Below are 24547 nucleotides of genomic sequence, written 5' to 3'. Positions count from 1 at the left end.
GGTGACCCTGCTTGAGCAGGGGGGTTGGACTAGATGATCTCCAGAGGTCCCTTCCAACCTCAGCGATTCTGTGATTCTGTGATTCTGTGAAAGGGTTTATTTTACCACATAGTACTTATTTCCTTTTAAACCATCCAATATAAATTTATGTCGCTAAGGAAATCTGTGTTGCACCCTGCATTTACTGTTGTCAGTAAGTATATTGAGAAAACATGAAAAGTATCACAACTTTTTAAACAGATAATGATACTGCAATATGTATTTTGAGTATCTAATAATTCAGAATTTTTAAGTTGAAATATAACTTTATACATCTTGCAGAAATACTGTCCAACTGTGTTTCTGATTACATATAAAAATGCTTTAAAAGCATGCTAAGTTTGCAATCAAGCACTCCAAAGTTAGGAAATGAGAGTTAAGTTTACTTAATGCTTACATATTTTACTACTTTTTGATCATAGATTTATTTTAGCTAGAACTTTCTCCGCTGCATCTAAGTGCTTCAAAAACATGAATGAATCTACTTGAGATAGTGAAGGATAATTTTCTGTGGAAGAGGAATGGAGACTCGTCAGATGAAGGCCAAATCCGTCACAAGTTTTCACTCTTTTGGAGTGACTAGCTTGACCCTTTTGTGCAAAACTGCCTTGGCCAAATCTGTTTGAATTTTCATAAAGCTGTTGAAGACACATCCCTGATAATAGGTAGATCTGCTAGTCACATATCAAGTCCTTGTGTAGCAGTGTGAAGGCAGTAGAGCTTGTTAGTGTTATGAGAAAGCTGCATTAAAAAATTTTAAATAGCAGAACAGTTTATTTTTCCATAATGTCATGTTGGACATCTCAGGACTGTTTTAAATAAACCTTTTTTAGGGGAAATAGAAAAGACAACTTGGGCTGATACATGGCACAGAACTCTTTGCCCAGATTGTTATAGCTTTGGCAAAGTTGGAAGCAGTTGAACAAAGAGCCTCTGAGTGGAAAATGTAGGATTTCAGCCTTAACTGAAGGAAATGCTCTCAGATCCCCTTGTAACAAATACACCCTTTTTTAGTTCTATTTTTCTTTTTTTCTGGATAGTTAAAGTTTTAAAATATGCAGCCTTCTGTTACAAAGAGAAGTATCTCTTCTTTACATCTTGCCTGTAAAGACTATTTCTTATATTTGTCTGGGAACCCAGCTGACTGGGTTCTGTTAGACAAGTCTGTTAACATGCAACTGAGAAGTTGAAATTGGTTTCATTTTTTCATTATTCCCAGAAGAATTTATTTACTAGGTCTCGTGAATTTGTTGCAGAGTATCCAAATGTTTGATCAGTGTGTTTGTATATTTAAGCTTGCACAAAATCCAAATAATAAGTATAGATATTAGAGTGAAACATGTATGTGTTTTCACAAATACTTTCAAGAGACCTCTACGATTTCTGTGGCTTCAGAAAGAAATGAAAGTAAGCTATTGAACATTTCCTTCTTTGCTCTCGTTGCTGGAGGAACCTGAACTGGGCTTACAGGGTCAGAGTTAGTAGTAAAAGGAGCTTTCATTTTCTAATGAAATCTTCAAGAGAAGGGAATTCGTCTGCCTGTGTCTAAGGCTGTCCTTGAACATTTTTGCTGATGGCTATTGACCACGTATTTAAAGCAAAATACAGTGAATAGATGTAGGATGTGAATAAACGTGTTTGTAGTGCTTTATTTATGATGTATTATATGGTGCGTTATATTTATGGTGATAAACAGTTTCTTTCTGACTAGGTAAGATCTGTCATCTGGATTTTCCACTAGGGGTACCTGGAGCACATGAAAGAGTTGCTCAAAACTCACAAATTTATACTTCTCAGCTGGGCACAGAGACTATCAGATATGATTGCTTAGTGGAAAGTTTCACTAACTTTAAATGTTTTCCTTTTATTTCTAGGAAGAGTTATTGATGTTGATCATGGAATTGTATGTGAAAATGTTCCTATTATTACTCCGAATGGCGATGTGGTGGTTTCCAGACTGAACTTCAAAGTAAGATGATATGCAAGAATCTTCTGATTGTTGCCATCACATTAACATAAACAGGACAGAATTCATGTACCTTATGTTAAGTACTTGGAGGAGCATATCGATAAAAGGGGAAGTCCAGAAAGGTAGGCATAGTAGCTCAATAGAGGCAGATATGTGTAGTTTATCCTGCTCAGAGAAAGAGAAGAGAGGGTTTCTGGTGCTGTTGCCAGATGAAGAACCACACCTGCGATTTTCAAAGGTGTATATGGGAGTCTGCATCTATCTGTTTTAATTTCAGTGGAACTGGGATGCTTTATTCCCATAGGCTCCTTTAAAAATCTGAGTTCACAGCAGTAGTGAAAAAATTGAGTCTGTAGTTTTACTCAATCACCACAAACAGCAGTAGTAACTAATAGTTAACAGCATAGTTGACAAGCCCAACTGTGGAGTCTTTACTCGGTGAAAGCTTGGACTGTTTTTAAAAAGCTCTTACAAATACCACTTGTTACCTGCTTGCAATTTTAATGAATGACCTTTACTGAATTACTCCCATATATGTCCTGATCTTGTGTTCTGCTGCAGATGTTATTTCTAGAAATAGATGAAATTATCAGAACACTAACATGAATAATTACAGCAGGTCCTTTAATTTAGCTAAAACAGACTGTTCCTCATATCACCTCTATGTGTGCATAAGAATTAGCAACCAGAAGGACAGGGTCTTAGCTATGACAACACTTGCTATGGCTTCAGTGTAGGAATGCCAATTTGTAAAATTACAGCTTTACAGTCAAGCAGACAATGTGATTGTAATATTGTGATTATGAATAAATATACACTCTTATATATACACAGATTAATATTCAAATGAATAAAAGCATCATCACACCCAAATTAACACTGCTAATTAAACAGGAAGAGACACTGTGAAGTAAGTTTTTTAGACCATTTGGTCTTGCTTACATAACTTATATTAATGTTACTGATGGCTCTTGCACTGCTCTGTACACTGTTCCCCCCTTTGGGCATGAACCACATTAGAACATTTGATACTGACTATGGTGTATTGATATTATGATATAATCGGTGTAGTTTATAGGTATATTCAAACATTATAAAAATTAATAACTGATTGACCTTAACATATTATGATGCCCTCATATTGAAACTAGTGCAAGCAAGACTCTGAAGGAAATACCTGTTAATGCATTAAAAGGATTTTTGGAAAGCACTGAAATTATTTTAGATTGTGACATGTGATCTATGGATGTATTCAGTCTCTCTGAAAGTAGGGCTCAATGTTTTTGCAACATGTTAGAAATAAACTAAGCTCAGGTTTTAATTTCAAGGCACAAAGCACCTAAATAGTTTAAAAAAAAAAAAAAAGTTTCCAGTCTAATGATTTGTGAAAATAATATGATGTCACTCTGGAAATAGTGAATATAATTTTTTGTGGTTCAATTATTTTCATCGTTTCAGCCCACATATTATATCTGAAACCACTGTTTCTGGAACAGCTGCTTAAAAGATGTGCAAGTTATTAATGGAGTGGGTTGATAATTTGATGTAAGTTCTTGCATAACTCACTTTAGGGATCTTAGACTGCCTTGTGTCATGTATACTGCATAGTAACATCTTTCATTCTATTGTTTTCATTATTATTGTAGGTCCAGGAGGGGATGCATCTTTTAATCACTGGGCCCAATGGCTGTGGAAAGAGTTCTCTTTTCAGAATTTTAAGTGGTCTGTGGCCTGTATATGAAGGAGTTCTCTACAAACCCCCTCCACAGCACATGTTTTATATACCGCAAAGGTATGTGTTTGCTGGAGTTGAAAATTTGTTGCTGGTAACATGAATTTTGTCCCTGCTTCTCTTGTTTTCAATATCAATTTTCAAAATCAATAATATCTAGAGCCAATTTAGAAGGTGGTAAGTGCCACCTCTTGTGTGGACATTGCTTAAAAAAAAAAAAAGCTTCCTTCTGGTGGTGATGCAAATCTTCAGTCACTGAAAAAGGGGAGCTCACATACTGCTGTGAGCCTACACTCTGCTGAGTGCTGGGTGATTGTGATCATGGGGACAGATGAGAAGCTGGAACAGATTTGAAAGAGACCTAATAGATCTTAATTCTGATTTCACTTTAAAGCTAAAGATCAAGACAAGTGAGAATGTTTTGGTTCCCAAATTGTGAATTGTTCAAAATAGTTTTTAAAACGTCAGCTTTTACAGTACAAAATCTGAGTCCAGTCCATTACTAACTGTAAATTGCCCTTTTTTATAATATGCTCATTTCACTAAGGAAAACATTGCGTTTTAATGCTTCCTTTGTATTCTGACTTGCTGTTGGACCTCAAAACATGATTTAATGCAGTTGATTTTAGAATATCTCCTCAGAGACATCTAACAACGTTCTTTTGCAAAAGCAAAATCAAACACTGAGAATCTTTTATTACTTTCTGTAGTTCATTTCTTCCCATGGGCAAAAGGAATATTTGTGGTACAGTTTGTAGTCTTGCTTAAAAAATATGAGCTATAAAGCTGAATGGAAAATATTAACTGATAAATAGATTATTCTTGCTGCAGATGAAGGTAGCATAGAAAATTTATATATAATTTTTTCAGATTTTTGTATAATTTACTGCTAGCCAATCTCATAAAAGCTCCACATGGAGGAAATTTTGAAATTGGAATATATCAGTTAGAATGTGCTAGACTTTCCTGGAACATGTTGCATTATTTGAATGCTACTGCCTAGAAAAGAAATTTGAACTGTGAGTTAGACAACAGAAGTAAATTACATGTATATATTTACCTACACACAGTCTTCCTAACAGAAGAACAAGATGGTCATTGGCTCTGAAAGAGAATTAAAACTGACGGAATGGTACTTTCTGCTGATGCACAGTTTATCTTGGGGCTAATTGCTTCAAGTGATCTTTGAGGTCTAATGATAATGAGGTTAGTGAGGTGCAGCTTACTTGGTATATAATTCAGGGTATAATTTGTGTGTTGAACTGGTGAGGATAAACTCTCCTTATGGGCAGTTTACAGTAGAATTGTTCATTTTGGGATCGTTTTAGAGTTTCTTATATCTTCTCTATAGCATGTAGAAACAGAGTACTGAACTACATGGCTCACTGCTTTGGAAAAGAATGCTTAATTTTACTCAGTGTGAGATTTTAAGAAGTTAATTCAAGAATCGGTGGTTTTATTACTAATAGCTAAGGATGATCATCCTCCAATGTGAGGGAACAGGAGAGAACTGCCAAGACCCAAACAAGTTTCAGTAAGAAAATAAATAATTTTGTTAAACAACAGCAACATCCATAACTCTGACCATATTACCTGTTTCGTAACAGGGACTCTTCCTGTCCAGCCATCTTCCTTACCTTGAGCAGACTAGGAACAATACAGAAAACCGCATTAGGATATATTTTAGGTATGGGAAGAAAAGATATGAAGAAAAGCAGCCTCTGCTGTTTTTCTCTGCACCTGAACCTAATTTAATTCTCCAGTAAAACTTAAAACTTAAATTTCCCTGTGCTAGAAGAAGCTAAAGAATGAGACAAGATAGCCCTTTGGGAGGAATCATTTCTTTCTAAAAAGTCTTTTCTAGTCTATTTTAACTTTTTGCTCTCCATACCATCGAGATTTTGTCTCTCCTGTCTGAAACAGTAAACAGGTGTCCCAGTTGCAGGTGTGGTTTTGTGATGTGCATGGAAGTTCACCAGGAAGTAAATGGAGATCATCAGTGCATTTCATCTAGGTCATCAAATAGATTGTATCAGTGTTCAGCTACCACTTGCATAGCTTGGTTGTGAAACGGACACATGGAGGTGAAAGGTGAAATATGTATGTGAGTTTTCTTCTTCAGTACCCTTATTTTATGGCTTTGCTTTTAACACCTCTTGCTGATTTCAAAGCAACAAATTTCTTTGCCAGTGTCTTCATGAAATACAGACACTTATGAGCACTTTTGCAAGAACAGACTATTCTGGACATATAAGAGGTTGTTATGTGTTTTGCAGTTGAATTCCTAGCTTTTCTCCCCTGTTTGTACCTGCATAAAAGTCTTCAATTCATCAAACTATGCACTTCATATAAAATGGTTATTTTTCACATCGATTTTCCTATCCACAAATCTCAAATACTGTATCTTTGCAGCACCTGTATGAGATCATGGAAAGAGCTATTGTCCTAATTTTATTCCTGGCTCATCAGTGCAAACAGAAGTTAAATCCCATGTATTCTGAAGTCTCTGTTAAAGTTGAGTGATCAGTTTGAGATACACAGGGCTTTTGTTTTTGAGAATATTTAACGTTTTCATGGAACATTTTATGTTCAGACCTGGTCAACTCCAGCCATATTTGTGAATGCTCTGGAAGCATTTCAGGAAGTCTGCTCCTGTCTGTGTCATGTTTCACACACAAAAAAAGATTATGGCCAGTGATCAGTTGTGAACATTTTGGTTTAAGTGACTAAATCAGTTTCTACTCTGTAGTTAAATCAAAGGTAAAGACTAGGTGACAAGGGCAGTGTGCACTGATGTGACTTTTATGTGGCAAGAGCCTGGACACCAGACCTGAGTAGCTCTAGGGTTTCACTGCTTCAGGAAGTTGGAGCAAAGTGCTTTATTTAGTGTTTCTCAAAATAGTATTTCAGAATACTCATTGGGCAGGACGTTCCTAAAATCAGTTTTATTCTCAGGCAGAACAAAAGCATTTCTGAAATTTTTTGTTGCAGAAAACCTTGAGTTTTAGCCTCTTTTGTCCTCCATACAATCACAACTCCTTCTCAGACCAATGTCTAAGACTGACTTGCCTACAACCCTTCTCATTTATGTCCCCTTTAATCTGTGCAAATAAACTGACTTACCTTCTATTCAGGCAGATTTGCCAAGGTGCTAGCTGAGGGGATTGAATCACATCTGCAAGATTTTGGTTTTCATAAAAAAGGTTCTTTTTTAGCTGTTTCCCCTAACTCTGCAATGCTGGGGCAGTTCACTGCAGCATGCCTCTTGTCTTCTTTGGTACATTTCAAAACTTTCAGTAAGAAACTGAGATTCAGCCGGCATCTTCAGAGTCCTCTGCGACTGAAGCAGTGTAGAGATGGGCCCAGATCAGGCAGCGGACCCTGAAGGTGTCACTCATATGTGGTACATCTGGGATAGCATCGCCTGGGAGAAAGGGTGCAGCTTGGAAGTCAAGCTGCTGCCATGTTGTCCCAGGGGTCAGAGCACATGTGAGTCACGTTGCTGTGGCGTGGCTCTGTGCCTCTGCACGAACTCTGTGTCCCTAGACGATTTTGTCAGCAGTACAAAGGCATTCTCTTCTCAGGCAGCAGAGCAGTGTCCGGGCAAAGGAGGCAACAGTGAGGGATAGGAGGGCTCTGCTGACAAGAGTGCTATGCCTTTTTTTATTGTGGCTGAAAATTTTGAAGTCTACTTTTGAGAAAAGTTTGGCTGTCCAAGAATCTGTTCTGTAAGCTCAGAAGTGTGGCCTGTCAAGCTTGTGAGTGTCTTGTATTAGAAAAAGGGACTGTGAGACTTAATCTTGTAGGGATTTGTGGGTGAATATAACTGCAGCAAAGGGGTTGGTATAGGACAGCAATCAGATTTGTTTGTTAGGATCTCTTTGAGGAGTCTGAGTTGCTTTTTTGCCCTATGTACTTGCTGTCTGAAGATTCTGGTCTGTAAAGTGTCCAAGTGAAGAAGGGCAGGGTCTGCTCCAGCCCTGCTTCCAGACATGGAGTTTGGTGAGACATGGGAATCATGACCCTAGATTGTGGTCAAGGTCAGTGAGAAGGAAGAAGTAGCATCCTTCAAAGGGATGTAGAGGTCCATGAAACAGCTTCTGGAGGCCCCTGCACAGAGCAGAGACATTAAGCTTGAAAGACATTCAGTTTTAACCTCGAGTTTATGTATTTCTGGGACCATATTTGCAAGAGATCTGCTGGATTTTTAGGGCTCTTGGGTGAATTGCTTATGTGGTCCTGGCATTTTTTGCTGCCTTTATTCTGCTTCTAAGTGCTTTAATAGCTCATTTATTTACAGCCTAAATCAATTGCACATTCAGTTGGGGTTTTTTTGTCTCCCTCTTCCTGACTATAAAGTTCATTCAGAATTTCTGTAGTAGTTTGTAAATTGTTCTGAAGTACTGAAATGAAAGCAAACTGCTGCTTGTGTTGGAAGATCCCCCTGGAGTAACCATTTTGCTTATTAATCTGTTACAAATTGCTTCTTGGTTAGGATTACCTTCTGTTTTTTTATTTAGAAATAATTCTAAAACTGCAGACTGCAAAAAGATAATTCCCTGCCTACCTTTCGCCATGTATATATTTCAGCATAACTTTAGGGCAAATTTAGGCACCAAACTGAGAAGATTTAGAGGGGTCTGTAAGTCCCCAGACTGGTAGGACAGTATCACGTGGATTCCGCCTAGGTCACTGTCTCATATCGTGGGGGAAGTGACAACTGCGGCAGAGCAGAGGGCTCTCAGATTGGTGAACGTCTCTCAGGGCGGTGAATTAGGATCACCACATTGTGTTTAAGCTTATTCATTATGTTTCTGTTCTAAGGACACAAGGGGACAGCTCTCCATAGGTGGACAGTTACCCCAAGTCTGGTAAGGGCTTACTCCTGCATGCCTAGCGCTGAATGTAATTCAGTGTCAGTCCTCTTTGCCTAGGGCCATGTGTAAGAACCTCGTCTGCACCTGGTCAGTGGTGATCACAGCGGTTACTAAATAACAAAAAACTCATACTTACTTGTAATTAGCCCTGCTTAGCAGTATGTAGTCTTTAAAACAGGACCTTAAGAATCCCTATCTTTTTGTCTTTTTAGATTGCTTAGCATCGTTATACTGCTTTTATAGTTTTTTACCTCTCTGAAGTAATTGTGAGATTTCCATCTCCCCTATATATAGGGCCAAGCCCTGCAGAATTTATCCTTAGTCAGTCTAAACTCTGATGGATGCAGATGGGACAAACTGCCCTTCATGGGAACAGAGAGAGAAGCCCAAGGATTCCCATGATTTCTGTGAGTGTGGCTCTGCCGCTATCCCTGAGTGGCCTGTAAAGAGGAGGGTGGGCAGAAGGGAGGAAGGCTTTCTGGCTTCTCTCTAAGCAGCTTGGCATCATATTGGTCCTAATGGCAGCTTCTTTTCAAGGATGGATCAGTGCTAGGGACTAGTTGCATGAGAATGATTTGTCACAGTTTAACAAGTTGCCACTATTGGAGCCTCAGTAATTTGCAGAGTGCATGTTCTTTTTCCTTCTTCTTCTTCCCTTCCTTTGCAAAGTAGAATGTATTTGTGTTAACCACCTCTACATTCCTCTTTTAATTTACCAGTCAGGAGGGTTGCATGAATGAAAAGATGAAAAGATGTGTGTGCTGTAGGAGATAAGGAATCATGATTCAAGTCAAAATTCAGAAGCATTGTTTTAAATAATAAAAACATTAACAAAAAATACATAGTGGGTAGTGTGAGTACCAATGCTAGATATACATGCAAGATGAACACAAGATGTATTCTTAGTAGCACTTAAAGAATTAAAGGAACAGTCAGTCCTTTCATAGTGTATCAGCAGTGTGTCTGAAGGTGGCCTGATTTCTCCAGACTGTGCCCTGTCCCTACTCTCTTTTGTCTTTAAACATGGGAGGTCGCTCTGTCTCCATGGAGTTAGTGAGCTCTAGCATACAATTCCTCCTGACATTTACTGTCATTCTTTTTTGCTCTCCAAACTAAAAGCCTCAGCCTTTTCAGCTGTAAGGAAACAGAGGCTCACGTTGGCTTTCATTTACTTAGTTCTCCCTTGTTTGATATAGATGCCAGCAGAAGCTCACACCGACATACTTGCAGGTTGCCTTGACGACAGTACAGGAATATTCTTTAATGCCTCTGCTCCGTAAAGCATCAGTTCAGTGTATTCACCATCAGGTTATTGATATAAATTATTCATCATATTCTGCTCTCTATGTCTTACTTGCATTGAGGAATGTTTCGTGCAGTCCCTGTTAGTTATGTAAACTTCTGTCATGACTCTCCTGTCATCCTAGCGGAACACATCTCTAAAACATCCATCAGCAATTCCTCTCTTTTTTGAGGATTGAATCACAGGCTACATAGGAGCACAGAGTAGTTCTTAACTAACTGTAGGTCTTTTTCTTGTCAGTTGTTAATGGCTTTTCTCTCCAGCTTTTTTCTGAATGTAAATTGGGCATCTTTGCAAGAGTGATGTGTTTCTTTGGTAGTTTGCATAGTTTCTCTTTAAACTACATGGTGTTCAGGTAAAAGACCCACTTTCTTAGCAGTCACTATGGCAGTCCAATTCTTTATTCTCTCTGTCTTGCTGTTGCTCATTCAAGTAGCGTTCTAACATTTCTTTCTTTCATTGTCAGGCTTGTCAGACACTAAAATGGAGGTAACCAGAGATGCACTGGTGTCAAATATTGTCTGTTCTTCATCATTTAAGATTTAGATGACTGTGTCTTACTGTTGTCTTATTAATGCTAGGAGAGCCTGAAACAAAAGTTTAAATGTTTCTCTGGCCCTCTTAAGCTCTATGTTTTTGCATACATCTGTTCTATTTCTGATGTTTTATCTTGGGTTTTTTTGCAGTCTTTTCCTGTCTGGTCTTTTTCCTTCTGCATTCTAAAAATATCCTTGGCTACTAAACAAAATTGCACCAGCTACTTAGATGTATTTTCTCTCCTCAGCACTACTGAGTAATCCAAATGTCTGATGTGATTTGCTGCAAGTAGTCCAAGCATATTCATCATGCTAAGCGAGCGTGTGCTTAGTGAGGCGAGGAATATTTCAGTTCCAAGTCATATAAGTAATAAAGTAATAAAATAAGTGATATTTATTATCTTATTATTATAAGCACATAAAGCCTGAAGATTATAGTGTGATTCCAAATTATCTTAAGCATGGAGGTAGTTAGCAAGGCTGCTATAATTATAAGCTGGTTGTTTTCCAGACAATTCTTGGTTACCTAAACAATTTCATCTTGTAAAATGGCTGTGTTCACTTTCAGATACCCTGTGTTATTTATATGAAAGTATGTGCATATATGGTATGTGTATATAGTTCTTCTGTATTAGACTTTCTCATTAGTGTGTGGTCTGTTGACCACAGAAGTAAAGTAGCCCAAGTGAAGTGCTGTGCTAATATGCCTTTGCGACTTCTGTTGCCTCAGCTCACTTAGAGCTGAGATACCTCTATGCTGTGTTTAAAAGTACACATCATGATTTTTCTTGTCAGCTCATAGTGCTGTGTCTTTGGCTGTGATCTTTTTAGTGGGGGTCAGTGTGGGTAAAACTGTAGTCTGACTGCACATGCCAACACCACACTTGCAATGTTTGTTGCCCATCAGCATTTTGCTGATAGTACACATAGTGTATTTTGCTGATAGTGGGATTGACTTGTTCCTTTAGTACTTCACCATTAGTTCAAGTGATGCCTTACAGATATCTACTCATTTGCACATTGTGTCTATCTGTGATACTGTCATCAAGTTCATGGCACTCCTTTTATATATATTTATTTTCAAAGTTCACCATTTATCTGACAGATGAACAAAAGGCCTGCGGTAGATAGCCTTAACATGAAATCTAACAACGTACTTAGTCACAAATATTCACATAGTCACACTATTTTGAGATGGCTTTGCTGTAAGGAATTGGCTGCTACTTTGTTTTTTGTTTTTTTTTCTTCTTGTTTAATATGAATGAAATGAAGTCAGGTTAACTGGATTTTCTGCTGTTTATTAAAAAAGGTGGCACTGCATCTGTGAGGACTGTTAAGCTATCTCCTCAGCCAGGGCATAGCCTTTCTCATTTCATTTTACAGGACTCATGTAGAAATGCTTGCATTTCTCCATGCCAATTAAAGGGAGTTCCATCTTATTTTACCTAGAGCAGACAAGTTCTTGTCTTGCTGCCATAGAGGTTAGCTGGGGCTTTGCCTGCCAGGATCACTGGGAGACCTCCCTGCTTCCACTGAAGACTCGCTCACAGCCATAAAGTTTGCATGATTTTAATTTGTTGTATGTGGTGACTGAACACAGGATTGTCAGTAATGACAGTACCGCTTTGGAGTACATTGTGAATGAGGTTCACCCAGGCTAATAGCCAGAGGTGGAAAATGGCTTTATGGATTAACTGTTACTCCCTCTCAAGCCATCCAAGGTGCCTTCCTTACTGCCCAGACAGAGTCTGCTAATTAAAGCACAGCTTGCAAGTCTTTCCTGTTATCTAGGCAGAGAGTTGCAGAAGTCCCAGACTGGAGGCCTTAGTCAGCATGCTGCATAGGGGTTTAGATTTAAAATGTATTTGTCTTAAAGGTTGCAGTTAAACTGATGTTTGTAGAAGACTTCAGCATGCTCTGGGGTTTTGGTCCCTCAGTCCATTCAGACAGAGAGCCTGACTGGAGAAAGCTGTGGCTCTGGGAGGTCCAAGAAAACTAGAATGTAGTTGAGGAATTGAGAGGTGTTGATACATGCTCAACTTTGATCTCCATATGGAGACAGAAGACAGCCAGTGTGAATGTCTGAACTTGGGAACTTGAGGACACTCTCAGGTCTATCTCTCAGTCAGGGCTTAGTCTCTATTTTCTCGCTAATTGGAAATTTTGAATTTGGAAAAAAAAAAAAAAAAAGGAGCTCAAGCAGATGAGGAAAAGTATGTTGTTATTTTGTGTTTTATTTGAGGCTCATGCAAGCAATGGATTTAGTAGCATAGATGGTAGCTATGCTGAATGTGTTCTGTTCAGTCCTCACCTGGATTGTCCCTGCTTCAGATCCTTAAAAGCTATCATGAGCTGAAACAGCTTACCAGGTTGCACCACATGATGAGAACAAATGTTCTGAAGGACGCCAGCTGGGATAACTATACTTTAGATTGTATCTGCCAAGAAGACAGAGGCTTGGGAATTGGTTACTGGACTTGCTATTTTATTTTGCAAGTATCAGTGATGCTTGCAGCTGGGGCTTTTATTTACTGAGCCATCAGAATTCTGATTCAGCTCTTTCTTGGGTCAGTACTAAATAATGATGTTACTCTTGGCTGGTGTATCATACCAGTCTTAGTGGACAGTTGTCTGTGTCACAAAGCCAGCACCATACTTGGTACAAATGAAGAACCTTTGTTGACAAATTTGAATCAGCAGGGAAGTCCAGGCTTGATTTGGTACAGAGATATAATTATCATCTCATATCTATTGGTGGATCTCTCCAGCTGAAGCAGGTTCTATTATTACTGCCTTTTGTATAGACAAATGGAGAGACTTCGTTCTCCAGACTCATGGAGATATCTCATTAAAAACACAATATGATCGCTTAACTCTGAGTGCAAGCTAACTTCCTTTTATTTGTGATTCGTAAAAGAACTTGAATCTCAACATTTACATGATTAAGATCTGTGCAGTAACTCATGATATCCTTACCAAGTGACAGATAGGCAGAGGTGTAACGTAAAGTACTGTCAGCGACTCAAAGGTGAAATCCATTCTTGTAATCAAGGTAGCATCCCTCCTATTTTGAGTCTTGCTTCAGTAGTAAGGAGCACATAAATCTGTTTTTGGCCCCTACACAAGGTTAGTGTCACTAATATGCATAGCTTCCAATTAACGTTCTTTTGAAATATTTTCCTTGGTGTTACAGAGAAGCTAAATTCGTGTCTGCCCTGAAGCCCAGTCACGGGAATATTTCCACCAGGATCTCTGGCAATCAGCTGCTCTGTGTTTCATGATGTATGTTGGACACTGTGTTCTTGCTAGCACATGAGTTTGCAATGCTTCTGCCCTCCAGCTGCTTCTTTTGATAGGATTTTGCATATCAAAAGTCCACATTCAGCACCAATAGTTACACCTTACTACCTTACCAGCCATCCATGTAGAGGCCAGACATTCTATGGAACTTCATTTAAAAGCTGGGAAAACTTTACATAGATCTAGAAAAGAAATAGGAAAAACATTTTAAAGTACATTGTCAGGTTAAGCTTGACAAACATTTTATAAATTCATATGAAGAAAGTAAATAGATTGCAAGAACAGAGTGCCTGGCTAATATTTATGGGATCTGTCTGGCAAAGCAAGTGAGAATGTATTTAAACTGTGCTAGGTTCATTTTGCTGAGACAAAGACCTCACTTGCCTTTAAAATTTAGTAATGATAGCAGTGCCAAGGGGCAAAAATTAATCTACAGCTTAACTAAGCTCACTTTGTGACTTGTCTGTGGTAGGGACAAACTTGCATGTCAGGAAATAACCTGGTTCTTGCATTTACATGGCCTGCACAGAAGTGTCATTACTGTGCCCAGCTTGGGGTGTTACCTCCAGCTTAACTCTGGACATTGCAACTGTTCAACAAAAGATCTTTGACAGAAGAACAAAATAGAAAATGCTTTAGTCATATCAAATTATGAGAAGCGACTTGACAATATAACACCGGGAAACACTGAGAAACATAAACTACACAACCTGCCTGATATAAAAAGCTTGATATGAAAAGACTGAAGGGGTGTTGGCAGTTGGAGGTGGGAGACAGCTGAAAGCTCTAACAACTTTACCATCTTCACTGTGAAGAAGGCATTTCCCCCTCCTCCTTATTACTGTTTGCAATCAGAAGCTCTCATTACAGTGTCCTGTGCTTTTAAATACCCACATAGTAGACATGGCCAAGACCTCCCTCTTGAGCAGAAGGCGGTACTGCTCCCTGTGCACTGTAGACCCTGCCTTTTGCCTACCCCTGTGTCCTGGGCTTCAGAACTGGGTCCCAATTCCAAGGTTAACTGAAACGTCAACTCTCTCCCAGCCTCTCTGTGGACTGCTCACTTGGACATCTTTCTAAGGGTCTGGTCCCATGACTGTCTGCCTGCAGGCTGAGGATTTCACCTCCAGTTCATTGTGGTTTCCAAAGTAGGTGCAAGTTTAATTCAGCACAGGTGATTCTGTTCTGCTTTTTCTTGGGGACAGTGCAGTAGTAGTCACTTGTAACTACCTGTTTTCCACAGAGAAGAATATTAGTTATTTTTGTATAAAAATCTTCAACTCTCACAATAAATAATCAACTCATACACCAAAGGTAGGATTTGTCTACATTAATTTAGGCAGCTAAAGGTTAGACATCTTTATGTGAGTTTTATAATCAGGGAACCAGCTACCTCCAGAGGGCGAGTTGCTGTTGCAATGCATTGGTGCAAGTTTTTGTTATTGATCCCAGTAAGAAAGGCAGTCAGACTCTGTAAGGCATTGATTGCAAAACCTTTTATTGGAGATAACATGAGAAGGTAAAAGGAGATAGCACAGATAATCTTATGTCCCTTCAGATCCTGGGAACCCTGAGTGACGCAGCATCGGATGGACCTCTAGTCATGGCATGTTGTGCTGTGCAGATCCTATCCATGCTGAGGTTCGTCATTATGGTCTTCAGAGCTGTTACAGGGTTTTCTTAGAAGAAGATAAAATTTCTACTGTCAAGCAAAAGGATGTTTGCATGAGATCATGCTGCTTCACTTTAAGATAAAGACAAGGACACACAGATGGTGTAGTTGCCAGTGCCAAGTGGGAGTTCCCTATGGGCTCTGCCTTACATTTAGCGGGCTGAGTTTATCCTGTGGCTGAGTGATATATACAGCACAATATAGCACAGTACAGCACACTACTCAGACCAACTGTTATGTGGATCAGTAACTCCTCGATAGTCTTCCAGTTCAGACGACTACAACTGTGTCCTAGGACAAACATTTAAGACACAGGAGACCTTCTGGAGGTGACAGTTGACTGGAAGACTCTGTTGACTACAAAGAGAGCCTAGGATAACTCGGACTTGGATGAATAACTTTTAGGCAAGATGAATCTCCTCAGATAATGCCGAGTACTCCCCAGAGGACTGGATTATCCATTCTTTGTTCTAGAGTTGTTATGTCGTGGTCCTATGGGACCGTGACGTCTTTCCCTGTGGCAGATGGGTTTCTTTCTTCAGTTCTTCGTTTGTGCACTAGCCTAGCTTAGATGGGAACGTGTCTTTCCCAAGAGGGAAGGCTTCTCTAGATGTGTTTATCTGTCTAGAGATTTGCATTAATTACACCCCACTAATTTTTGTTTCTAATAGAGATTACTGCAGCTCCCATGTGGCCAGTTCAGGTACAGATAACGCTTACAAAATGGCTGTAATGACTTTTGAATGTCCCTGTACCCACAGTACATGGCACATCTCAGTGTTCTGTGCTGTCAGGGTCTGTCCTGTGCAACACAAAGTAATTCGCAGAGGATTAGAGATTGAAATCAGTGTAGTGTGTGATTTCCCACTTGCTGGCAGGGTATCTTACTGAAGATACGCTATTGCTCTAGTATTACTTGCATATCAGTATTCCATAGTATGTAAAAACCGATGCCATGGACAGTAAGCCTTCTGGAAACCCAGAGTAAAAGCGGCCTCTGCTCCAGAGGCCTCACTGTCTACACTGCCCACTCTCTGTGTGGTAAGGTATCACTTCTGACCTGCAAAACCATGAATAATCTGGGATCTTTCTAAAAGAGGGAAGCTGCCTTGCTCAGTGTGTTACAGTGTTGTGATAAAAATCAGAAATACCTCTTAGGCAGGGGTTTGCCTGGTGTGGATTGGCAGGCAAGAATTTATCCAGAACAGCTCTTTTTAAATTTATTGATCTTCATAATCATCTACCCAGATGGTCTGTCTATCATCAGGACTGCCAAAGGTATGAAAAGACTAGGCCTAGGCCTGCAAAAACTGGATACTTAAGAAAAAGTGAATATTTTTCCTTCATTTATCTGATTGGCTGCTTTGATCGGTTGCAGAAGTTATAATTATTTAAGATTGCATTAGCTTCTTGTATTTCGTGGAAATTGTTTGGGTTTTGTTTTCAATTATACACGTGTTCTTTGTGTTGTCTCTGTACCTACCACAAGATACAAATAGACTGAACAGAAAGATAATTTTTTGAATTGTTTGCCTTAACTTTTATGCTATCTGACCAGTTCTAGGTATATTGTAAGTGATCTTGGTAATGGTGAATAAGTAAATCATGAGATGAGATGATACCTGAGCATGAATAGCACTTTTAATCAAAGCCTTCTTTTACCTTTCTGGTTATTATTTCCTCTTGGAGAGATGTGCATAGCCTCTGCGGAGAAAGCCACAGTGTGATTAGTGTGATATATTTTTTTTTTTTCCAGCCTTTGATGTCAGATTCTAATTATATGCTTGAGAATTAAGTCTTATACTGTACACTTAATTTCCTGTAAACTATGTTAATGGCTATAAGCTGATGACATTACACTCTGGTAACTGATCTATCTGAAATATTTAGAGGATGTTCATGGCTAGTTCTGTATGAGTTGAGAGGAAAGTTCAGTGTAGGGCATTTTAAGCAGAGATCAATTATTTATGTCTCTAGAAGGGTTCCTGAAACTTGAGCTGACCCTAAAATTCCTTGAACTAGATACAGCACAATAAACTGAGGCTGTTGCTTTTTGAATATTTGCTAAATATTATTTATTCTCTTTATTTTGATTCTTTAGTGATACCACATTATTCTGTGTGAGAGAAAATAGTGGGGATGCAGCACAACTGTGCAAGAACCTAATTCACGTTCATTCAATGTGTTTTACCTTCTCAGAGTTGTGGTGGTGGTGCTGTCATTACTTTTTTGTTGTATATTTCATTAGTGTCGTCAAAGAATTATTAGGAACCTATATCACTTTACTTAATGGAGGTTGACATTTCTTGATCACCACTGATCAGGCTTTGCCTCCTTGAAACCCTTGGAGTTTTTACTTTTGACTTAAATCAAGAGCATGGCAAGAGTCAGAGTTCTGCTGAGGTGGTTCCAGCTTAGGTGTTACAGCACCTAAAAACTAGGATCTCGGCACCAGCAAGGTGACTGGAAGATCTGAAGATAAGTAGGCAGATTCCCTAGATAGTCAGGGAGAGATTTAGGGCTTCTGGAAAATTATTCAAAAAACTTATGTGGTAGATACAGGGTGCCACCTAGAGTTAGCCCATAGGAAAATCTAAATACAAATGTATGTTTGAACTCTTGCCTCTTCCTGAAGTTTAGGTGCCAAACTGAGTGCTAAATTTTAAACGCCTTTATCTATAACAAGCCCTCTCCTGAGAACAGGCACCTAAATAAGATTGAACCACCTTTTAATATTCTTTAAAATGCTACTGAATGAATAGGATACTTAATGCATTTTATACTGAAGAGCATTTGATTGAAAAAAAACCCACATAAATAATGTATGGAGCAAAGATTGGTACTAATGTCTCCCTCCTTCCAGTTGAGAACTCTAACCAATATAGCATATAATCAGGTTCTTTTCAATAATTCTTTCTTGGGACACATGATTCCTGCCTTTTAGCTTCAGTGGGAAGATTAGAAGGTGCCCTCCCTTTGACTCCTCTTTAGCCTGGACACTAGCCTAGCAAAATAGGAATCTGACTCCCTGCAAGCTGAGAAGAAAATTTAGCCTCAACCCAATTCTTGGAAGAGGTTTGCTAACCATTAGTTTGTCATACACACACTCATCTTGCATCTCTGATAGCTGCTGTGTTTTGTACTGGACTTAAAACTGTTGCTTTTGTTGTCTGTGCTGTACTGGCTCTTTTGGGGAATTCGGCGGTGTTTGAGCACATCTGTAGACATGAGCCCTTAGCTTCCTGAACTGGAGATTCTCCAGTGCAGGCACAGGCTCCTTGGGAGCTTTCTGGTTGCCTAGGAAGATGCCTCCAGGGCCAGAGCTTGGGCTCCAGTATCATCTTCTTGAAAAGAGAAATCTGTTCCTAAATGTGAAATAGATTTTATTTTAGATGTCAAAGCAAGCACTCTGGATTGCACTCTGAAGCTGTCCCAAACTCCTTTGAAAATCCAACCTGTAATTCCTCTGTAATGGAGAATCCAGGTATAGTCTTTCCCTTTCTCTCTCCTACTTGGGTGTATTAAAGAGGCATCTTGTCAGTCAGAGACAGAAATTTAAAAGATGGGTCAATCAAGAGTGTATTACAGTTGTATCACTCATCATTTTCTAGAAGGTAGACCTTTTCCCACATAACCTAGCATATCTGTCAGAATAGCCATGCAATGATAACTGAAAATACACTTGGGCAGCAAATGGCAAGTCAGGTCGCCTGGAGATGGGTTAAAGAATCACAAGTCACATAGTTTTTAGACTTCACCTTCCATGGAGGAAACATTAGTCACAGCCTGTGCCAAGGAAGGTGAAGTGATTTCCAGATTGTACCAGGAAGCAGTTCCCTGGGCTCTTGCATTGGACTAATCTCCCTTACCTTCTGATGCCAGCCACTTAATTAGGATATACTTTTGGTCCCTTATTTATTCCAGAATGCTTATAATTAGGACTTTGACTGATTCGGTTTACTTTATAGACTCTCAAAGTCCATATTAATTAGTTGCTATAATTTTCTAAAGTGATACTATGGATGACATGAACAGGTCATCTGTTCTGTCAGCACAACTCATTTTGCATAGAAGATCAAAACACCTTTGAATACATTCAGGAAGTACTTGTAAATGCTTCATGTAGATATGGCTTGTTCTGATTTTGGAATAAAAATTTCTTGGCACCTAAGCAAAGTGTCTTCCTTAACTTGCTACCCAAAAGAGTGAAGCCCTGTGTTCTTCAGGACATCAGTGAATTAATAAATGATAGCAATGCCTGGTTACATTGTGCAGTGGTACTCTTATAATCCCCTTAAACTGGCATTATACCTCCCTTTTTAAGCTCATCAGCACCTGTGTAGTCCTCTGTTTGGAAAGACGACTGACTGGTATGTACTCAAATCTGTTTCATAGTATCCCTCTCCCTCCAAAGCTAACAGCAATAAAGAAACCATACCATATTGTTGCTGCAACACTTGTCCTTCCTCTGTGTATGATTTCTCAAATATTTTGCCAACACTGTGCACAATGTCATGTGTCAATAGGGCACTGGGGAATTGTCCACACCGCAGGCCTTAGATTGCAGCATATGTTGGTATCATCTTTCTTTAAAGCCTGCACTGCAAGGGGGAAGTCCGAAGCTTTAGGGATGCCTGGCTTGTCACCAGCAAAATGAAAAGTTCCAACTCTGCAAAGTGAAACACGAAGTGCACAAAACAGAAATTGTTGATGAAGTAAAACCCTCAAACTGACTGAAAAAAAGATCAGTTTGTGAGAACTGAAAACCTCTCTTCCAACTAGATGCCCTGAAATTCCAGAAAATCAGGCAAGAATCAGTAAATTCTTTGCTTTGTGGAGGGTTTGATACCAAAGCTGTAAAAAAGAATTATTGAAGAAGATGTTACATCCTCTCTCTCAAAACCAGTGTAGGAATCTTGGATCAGAGAAGAGAGAAAGAAATAAAACAATTGCAGAGCTATTACTGTCAAACCGTGAGCCCCTCCACTGCAGAGAAGTTACTTTCAAAGCCTGTAAGAATGCTTTCTTTGAGACTTGAACCCAGATACTCTGTCTGAAAGGAAAATCTCCATGAGAAATCAATTATGACCAGTTACACTGGGAGTATTACTTTAGGATAGAAGGATTGTTTTTGTTATTTTAACTGTTAAAAATTTAATGAAAGCAATATTTTAGAAGGGAACTTATCAGCAAAGACAAAAATTCACTGTTGCTGTATTCAGTCACCCATACTTCTTACTACTTAACGTCTAGCTGTCAAACTGAGGTTACTTCTAACCTCACAATAACATCTGACACTTTGCAGGTTTTAGTGTGTTTGTCCTTGTGGCAGCCATGATAGGTAAGGAGGTTATTGTCTTCAAGTTATGGATGGGGAAATCTGACTTAGTATGAGATTGATATCCTTTGACTATAGCACTTCAGAAGTTAGATAACTAAGTTAGCTGTCTGGGCTCTGTCCACTGCTGAAGGAGGAACACACCTCCAGGAGGCAATCTATCCCTAGCCTAAAATAGTTAGGATAAATCAACCGCAGAGGTGCCTCGCTTGGTTGTCACGAGTTAGAGCCCTGGACTAGACACCTAATGCCAAGCAAGGTGAAGCGTGCCCTGAGGGACACAAGTGGCTCCCTGTAAGGATGGTGGAAGTAGAGCCTGATCGCCCAGCTCCCAGGCCAGTCCCCAAACCACTAGCCATTCTTCCTCTCTCTTGGTCAGTCAGTAATTGATGGGTTTTGCTATTTCACTGCAAGCTGGGCTTTTCTTTCATTCTTACAAGCTAGTTGGGGAGAGGCATGCTGAGCAGTACTGGTGTGTTTACATGGGAGGCCACAAGGAAAATCCAGTTGTACCAGGAAGTGGTGCTGGTGACTCAATAAACAGCATGGGAACAAATGTCCTAGTGTGGTGCTTTGAGCATTTCCTTCCTGGTTGTGCTGTAGGTTAAATCTGAGGCCCTGAGTGCTGCTGGTCATTACAGGATCATACTTCACAAGAGTAAGGTATTACGCCCCAGACAAATTATATGCTAGGTAACTCTGTCCTCCTTGCTCCTACCTGCAGCTTCTTCTAAATTACACAGTTTTGTGCATGTGCTGATCTAAACTGTGCTGGGCCTAGGTGGGGTTGCTGTCTTCTGTCCCAGAGATGGCAGCAGTCTGGAGTGAGTGAAATGCTTTCTACATATGCAATAAGTAAAGCCCTTTGGGATTTTGGATGGAAAGTACTATGAAAATGTGACGTATTACTTGGGGAGATTACATTATGTTTAGAGTTAAGGTTTTGTAATATTATAATTAATGTAAATGCTTCACTGCACTTTACCTTAGTGTTCATACTGCATCCTGTAGCAGCACTCTGCCCACAGTAAGCAAAGAGCAGCACAATACCCTTAGAGAGAGCGAAGAGGAGCAGCAGTGTTTATATCTGACTTGTGGTTCCAGTTTTGCTCCATCTGGATCTCTGCCCTCAGCAGGGAAATGACCAGATGACTGTGAGCAATTCAGATCCCTGCCTTTCCCACCCTCACCCAGCTGGTGATGAAAATTCAGCATTGTTGTCTGCAGCATTAAAAAAAATGCAGCTGATAACTGCTTGAATGTGACTTTCACCACATGTTACAGCTTTAGTTCCATAATTGTAAAACTTCTGCATCATGAATTCCTTCAAATAATTTTGTGGTGCAATCTAGGGACTCTCAAAATAATGGTGGGAGGATCAGCCCCATCTGCAGACACTTTAAAGGGAAGGGAAGAAATCCACTAAGGTGGTTGTACATCTCTGAGGGAAAGCCTAAAATGCATGGCTAAGACCTGCCTATCTCGCAGATCCAGAGCTCTTCAGGGAAGAAAACTGTCCCCCCATCAGCGTGCTGTGAAGTTGTTAGGAGCAGTTCTTGGTGGCAAGAGCGAGCAAGCCTGAGAGACTCCTTACTGCAGGCCCAATCTCAAATGCTCCTTTATGTCATCATCCCCTGGCACCACAGCTTTAATAGGACCAGTAATGTTTTGGCAGATGAACCCAGAGGCAGTTAGTGTAACTCTTGGCACAAAAAGTAGGACAGGATCTTGGGCCTGACTGTTCTGCTCAGACCTCCCCATCTCACCTCAAAATCCTGAGATCACTACCGGGGTCTACCAGCTTCCCAGAGAGCTAGCAGCAGGGTCTGTGTGACAGGATGAATATCATTCATTCACAAGAACTGCTTAGAACAAGAAAAGGAAAAGAGATGGCCAAATAGATGTCTCTCTTCAAACTTTGTCTACTCCGGTTTACCATTGTACAAGCTAGTACATATTTGTAAGTGGAGCTCAGGCAAATTTCCAGGACTGTGGACATATGTGCCCCTTATTTCAGACTAATGCAGATGACTGAAAAGCTCATGGCAGAGTGGTCCTTCTCCTATCCACTGAAGTGTTGGACCTTGAGTCTCAGCCAGCAACTTTTTGGTGTTCTCGTGGCTGATAGAAGATGCAAAGGCACTCTTTTCCTGTGCTACCCATTCTTGCTGCCAGGAGAATGTGGATGAGCAATTGACTAACAGTCCTTGGCCAGGACACTCCATCAGAGTGTGTCGATCAAGGTGCTCCAGGATGCATTAAACAGAATTCCCTGAGTTTGCCTAGGGAACATAGATTTGGACTTAAGGCATCTCAACAACTTCAGTAGAATCAGCTCCAGAACTTCTGAGTGAGTCCTTATTAATTAAGTCTAGTCCTCTCACTGTGCCAGCCTGGTCGATAAAGTCACTGACGGTGTTTGTGACTGGATGGGGCAGGTTAGAGTAGGAATTAGCAACATGGGACCTTTATGTATAGAGCTAAGCAACAGGCAAGCAGATGCTGGCTTTGGAGCACTTGTAGTAGAGAGGGCTGCTCTCCCATTTATGGTTGACATATGTATATGACTCTTTCTAAGTACTGATGAGAACTCACAGTATCAGAGGTCCAGCATGTGCTTCAATGGCCTATGAATGAGGTTCATTGAGTAGTGGTATGCATGAGCAGGAGGCAGCTAATGTTATCTTAGATTGCCTTTGCTATCCTAGCCTGAATGGCCTGCTATCACTTACACAGCTGTAAAGCAGTTTTTTAGATGACTTTGTTTAGAGACTGGGAGAATTCATAGGACCTGGGCTGTGCCGGAGGCTTGGCACAGCTCATGGTGTTGGATAGGCTGGAGTCTGTAGCCATCCCAGGGCTGTGGCCATGACTGAGGGCTCTGGCTGCAAGGTGGAGACAGCTTATTTTAGTAAGGCAAATGAGATTGATTACCTGGACTGGGATCGTGTGGCAGTTCAGAAGCTGCTACATATACAGCTCAGCCTTCTCTTTAGCAAAGAGAGGCTGATGCTGGGAGGAATAAGCTGATCAGCTTCTCTAATGTATGTCTTTTCATGAATCAGAAATATTAGACTGGCTTCTAAACCCAGCTGAGTTATGCCTGGGCCCACTTCTGCAGTGCAGCATGGGAGACTTCCTAGTGCTTCAAATGCAATTCTGCTTGAATTGGGTGTCTCCTACTGCACCATGGAGGTCTCTCCCAGTTTTAGCTGCTAAGTTTTTGTTACAGTTTGTATCTGACGTGTGGTTGTTTAATTCAAATTTTAAATCTCAAAACATGCAGAATCTTGAATACAGTGCAGTGTTCCCCATTCAGAGTAAAAGGATTCAGAATGGGCTAGGAGGTGGATGTTTATCGTGCCTGAACTGTCAGTTTATTTTCATGTTAATACTACCCATGTTGCTATGCTATAATCAGCTTTTATGTAAACAATACATTGTCCCTTGGGCAAGTTTAGAAAAACATTCACCCACAATGTACTCACAGATAAATCCAGTTTTAGCAACATAGTGCTCAAAGCTTTATACTCTGCTCATAGAATATCAGCAAGTGCTCACTGGGAGCCAGCACTGGATTACGGGTTTCTCCTTGCTGTTTTGCAGGCCCTACATGTCCATTGGAACGCTACGTGATCAAGTCATCTATCCAGACTCAGTGGATGACATGCATGAGAAAGGATACCAAGACCAGGATCTGGAGTGTATCCTGCATACAGTTCATCTGTACCACATAGTTCAAAGAGAAGGAGGTAAACTGCATATTTTTGTAAAAAGCTTT

General features: G+C 40.0%; 1 protein-coding gene across 1 annotated transcript in view; it reads left to right on the top strand.

Annotated features, from left to right (window-relative positions):
• Positions 1-622: 622 nt before the first annotated feature.
• Positions 623-24547, top strand: part of LOC112976176 (ATP-binding cassette sub-family D member 2-like) — a gene marked incomplete at its 5' end in the record, with an annotated part of 35545 nt that continues 11620 nt past the window's right edge. Inside the window, 4 exons of the mRNA XM_026087132.1 lie at positions 623-704; positions 1914-2008; positions 3655-3800; positions 24373-24518. Coding sequence (XP_025942917.1) covers positions 623-704; positions 1914-2008; positions 3655-3800; positions 24373-24518 — 469 coding nt within the window. The remainder of the gene's footprint in view (positions 705-1913; positions 2009-3654; positions 3801-24372; positions 24519-24547) is intronic.

Source organism: Apteryx rowi, unplaced genomic scaffold, assembly GCF_003343035.1.
Source record: "Apteryx rowi isolate R43461 unplaced genomic scaffold, aptRow1 scaffold_703, whole genome shotgun sequence".
Taxonomy (NCBI): Eukaryota; Metazoa; Chordata; class Aves; order Apterygiformes; family Apterygidae; genus Apteryx; species Apteryx rowi.
This window is presented reverse-complemented; position numbering and strand designations above follow the sequence as displayed.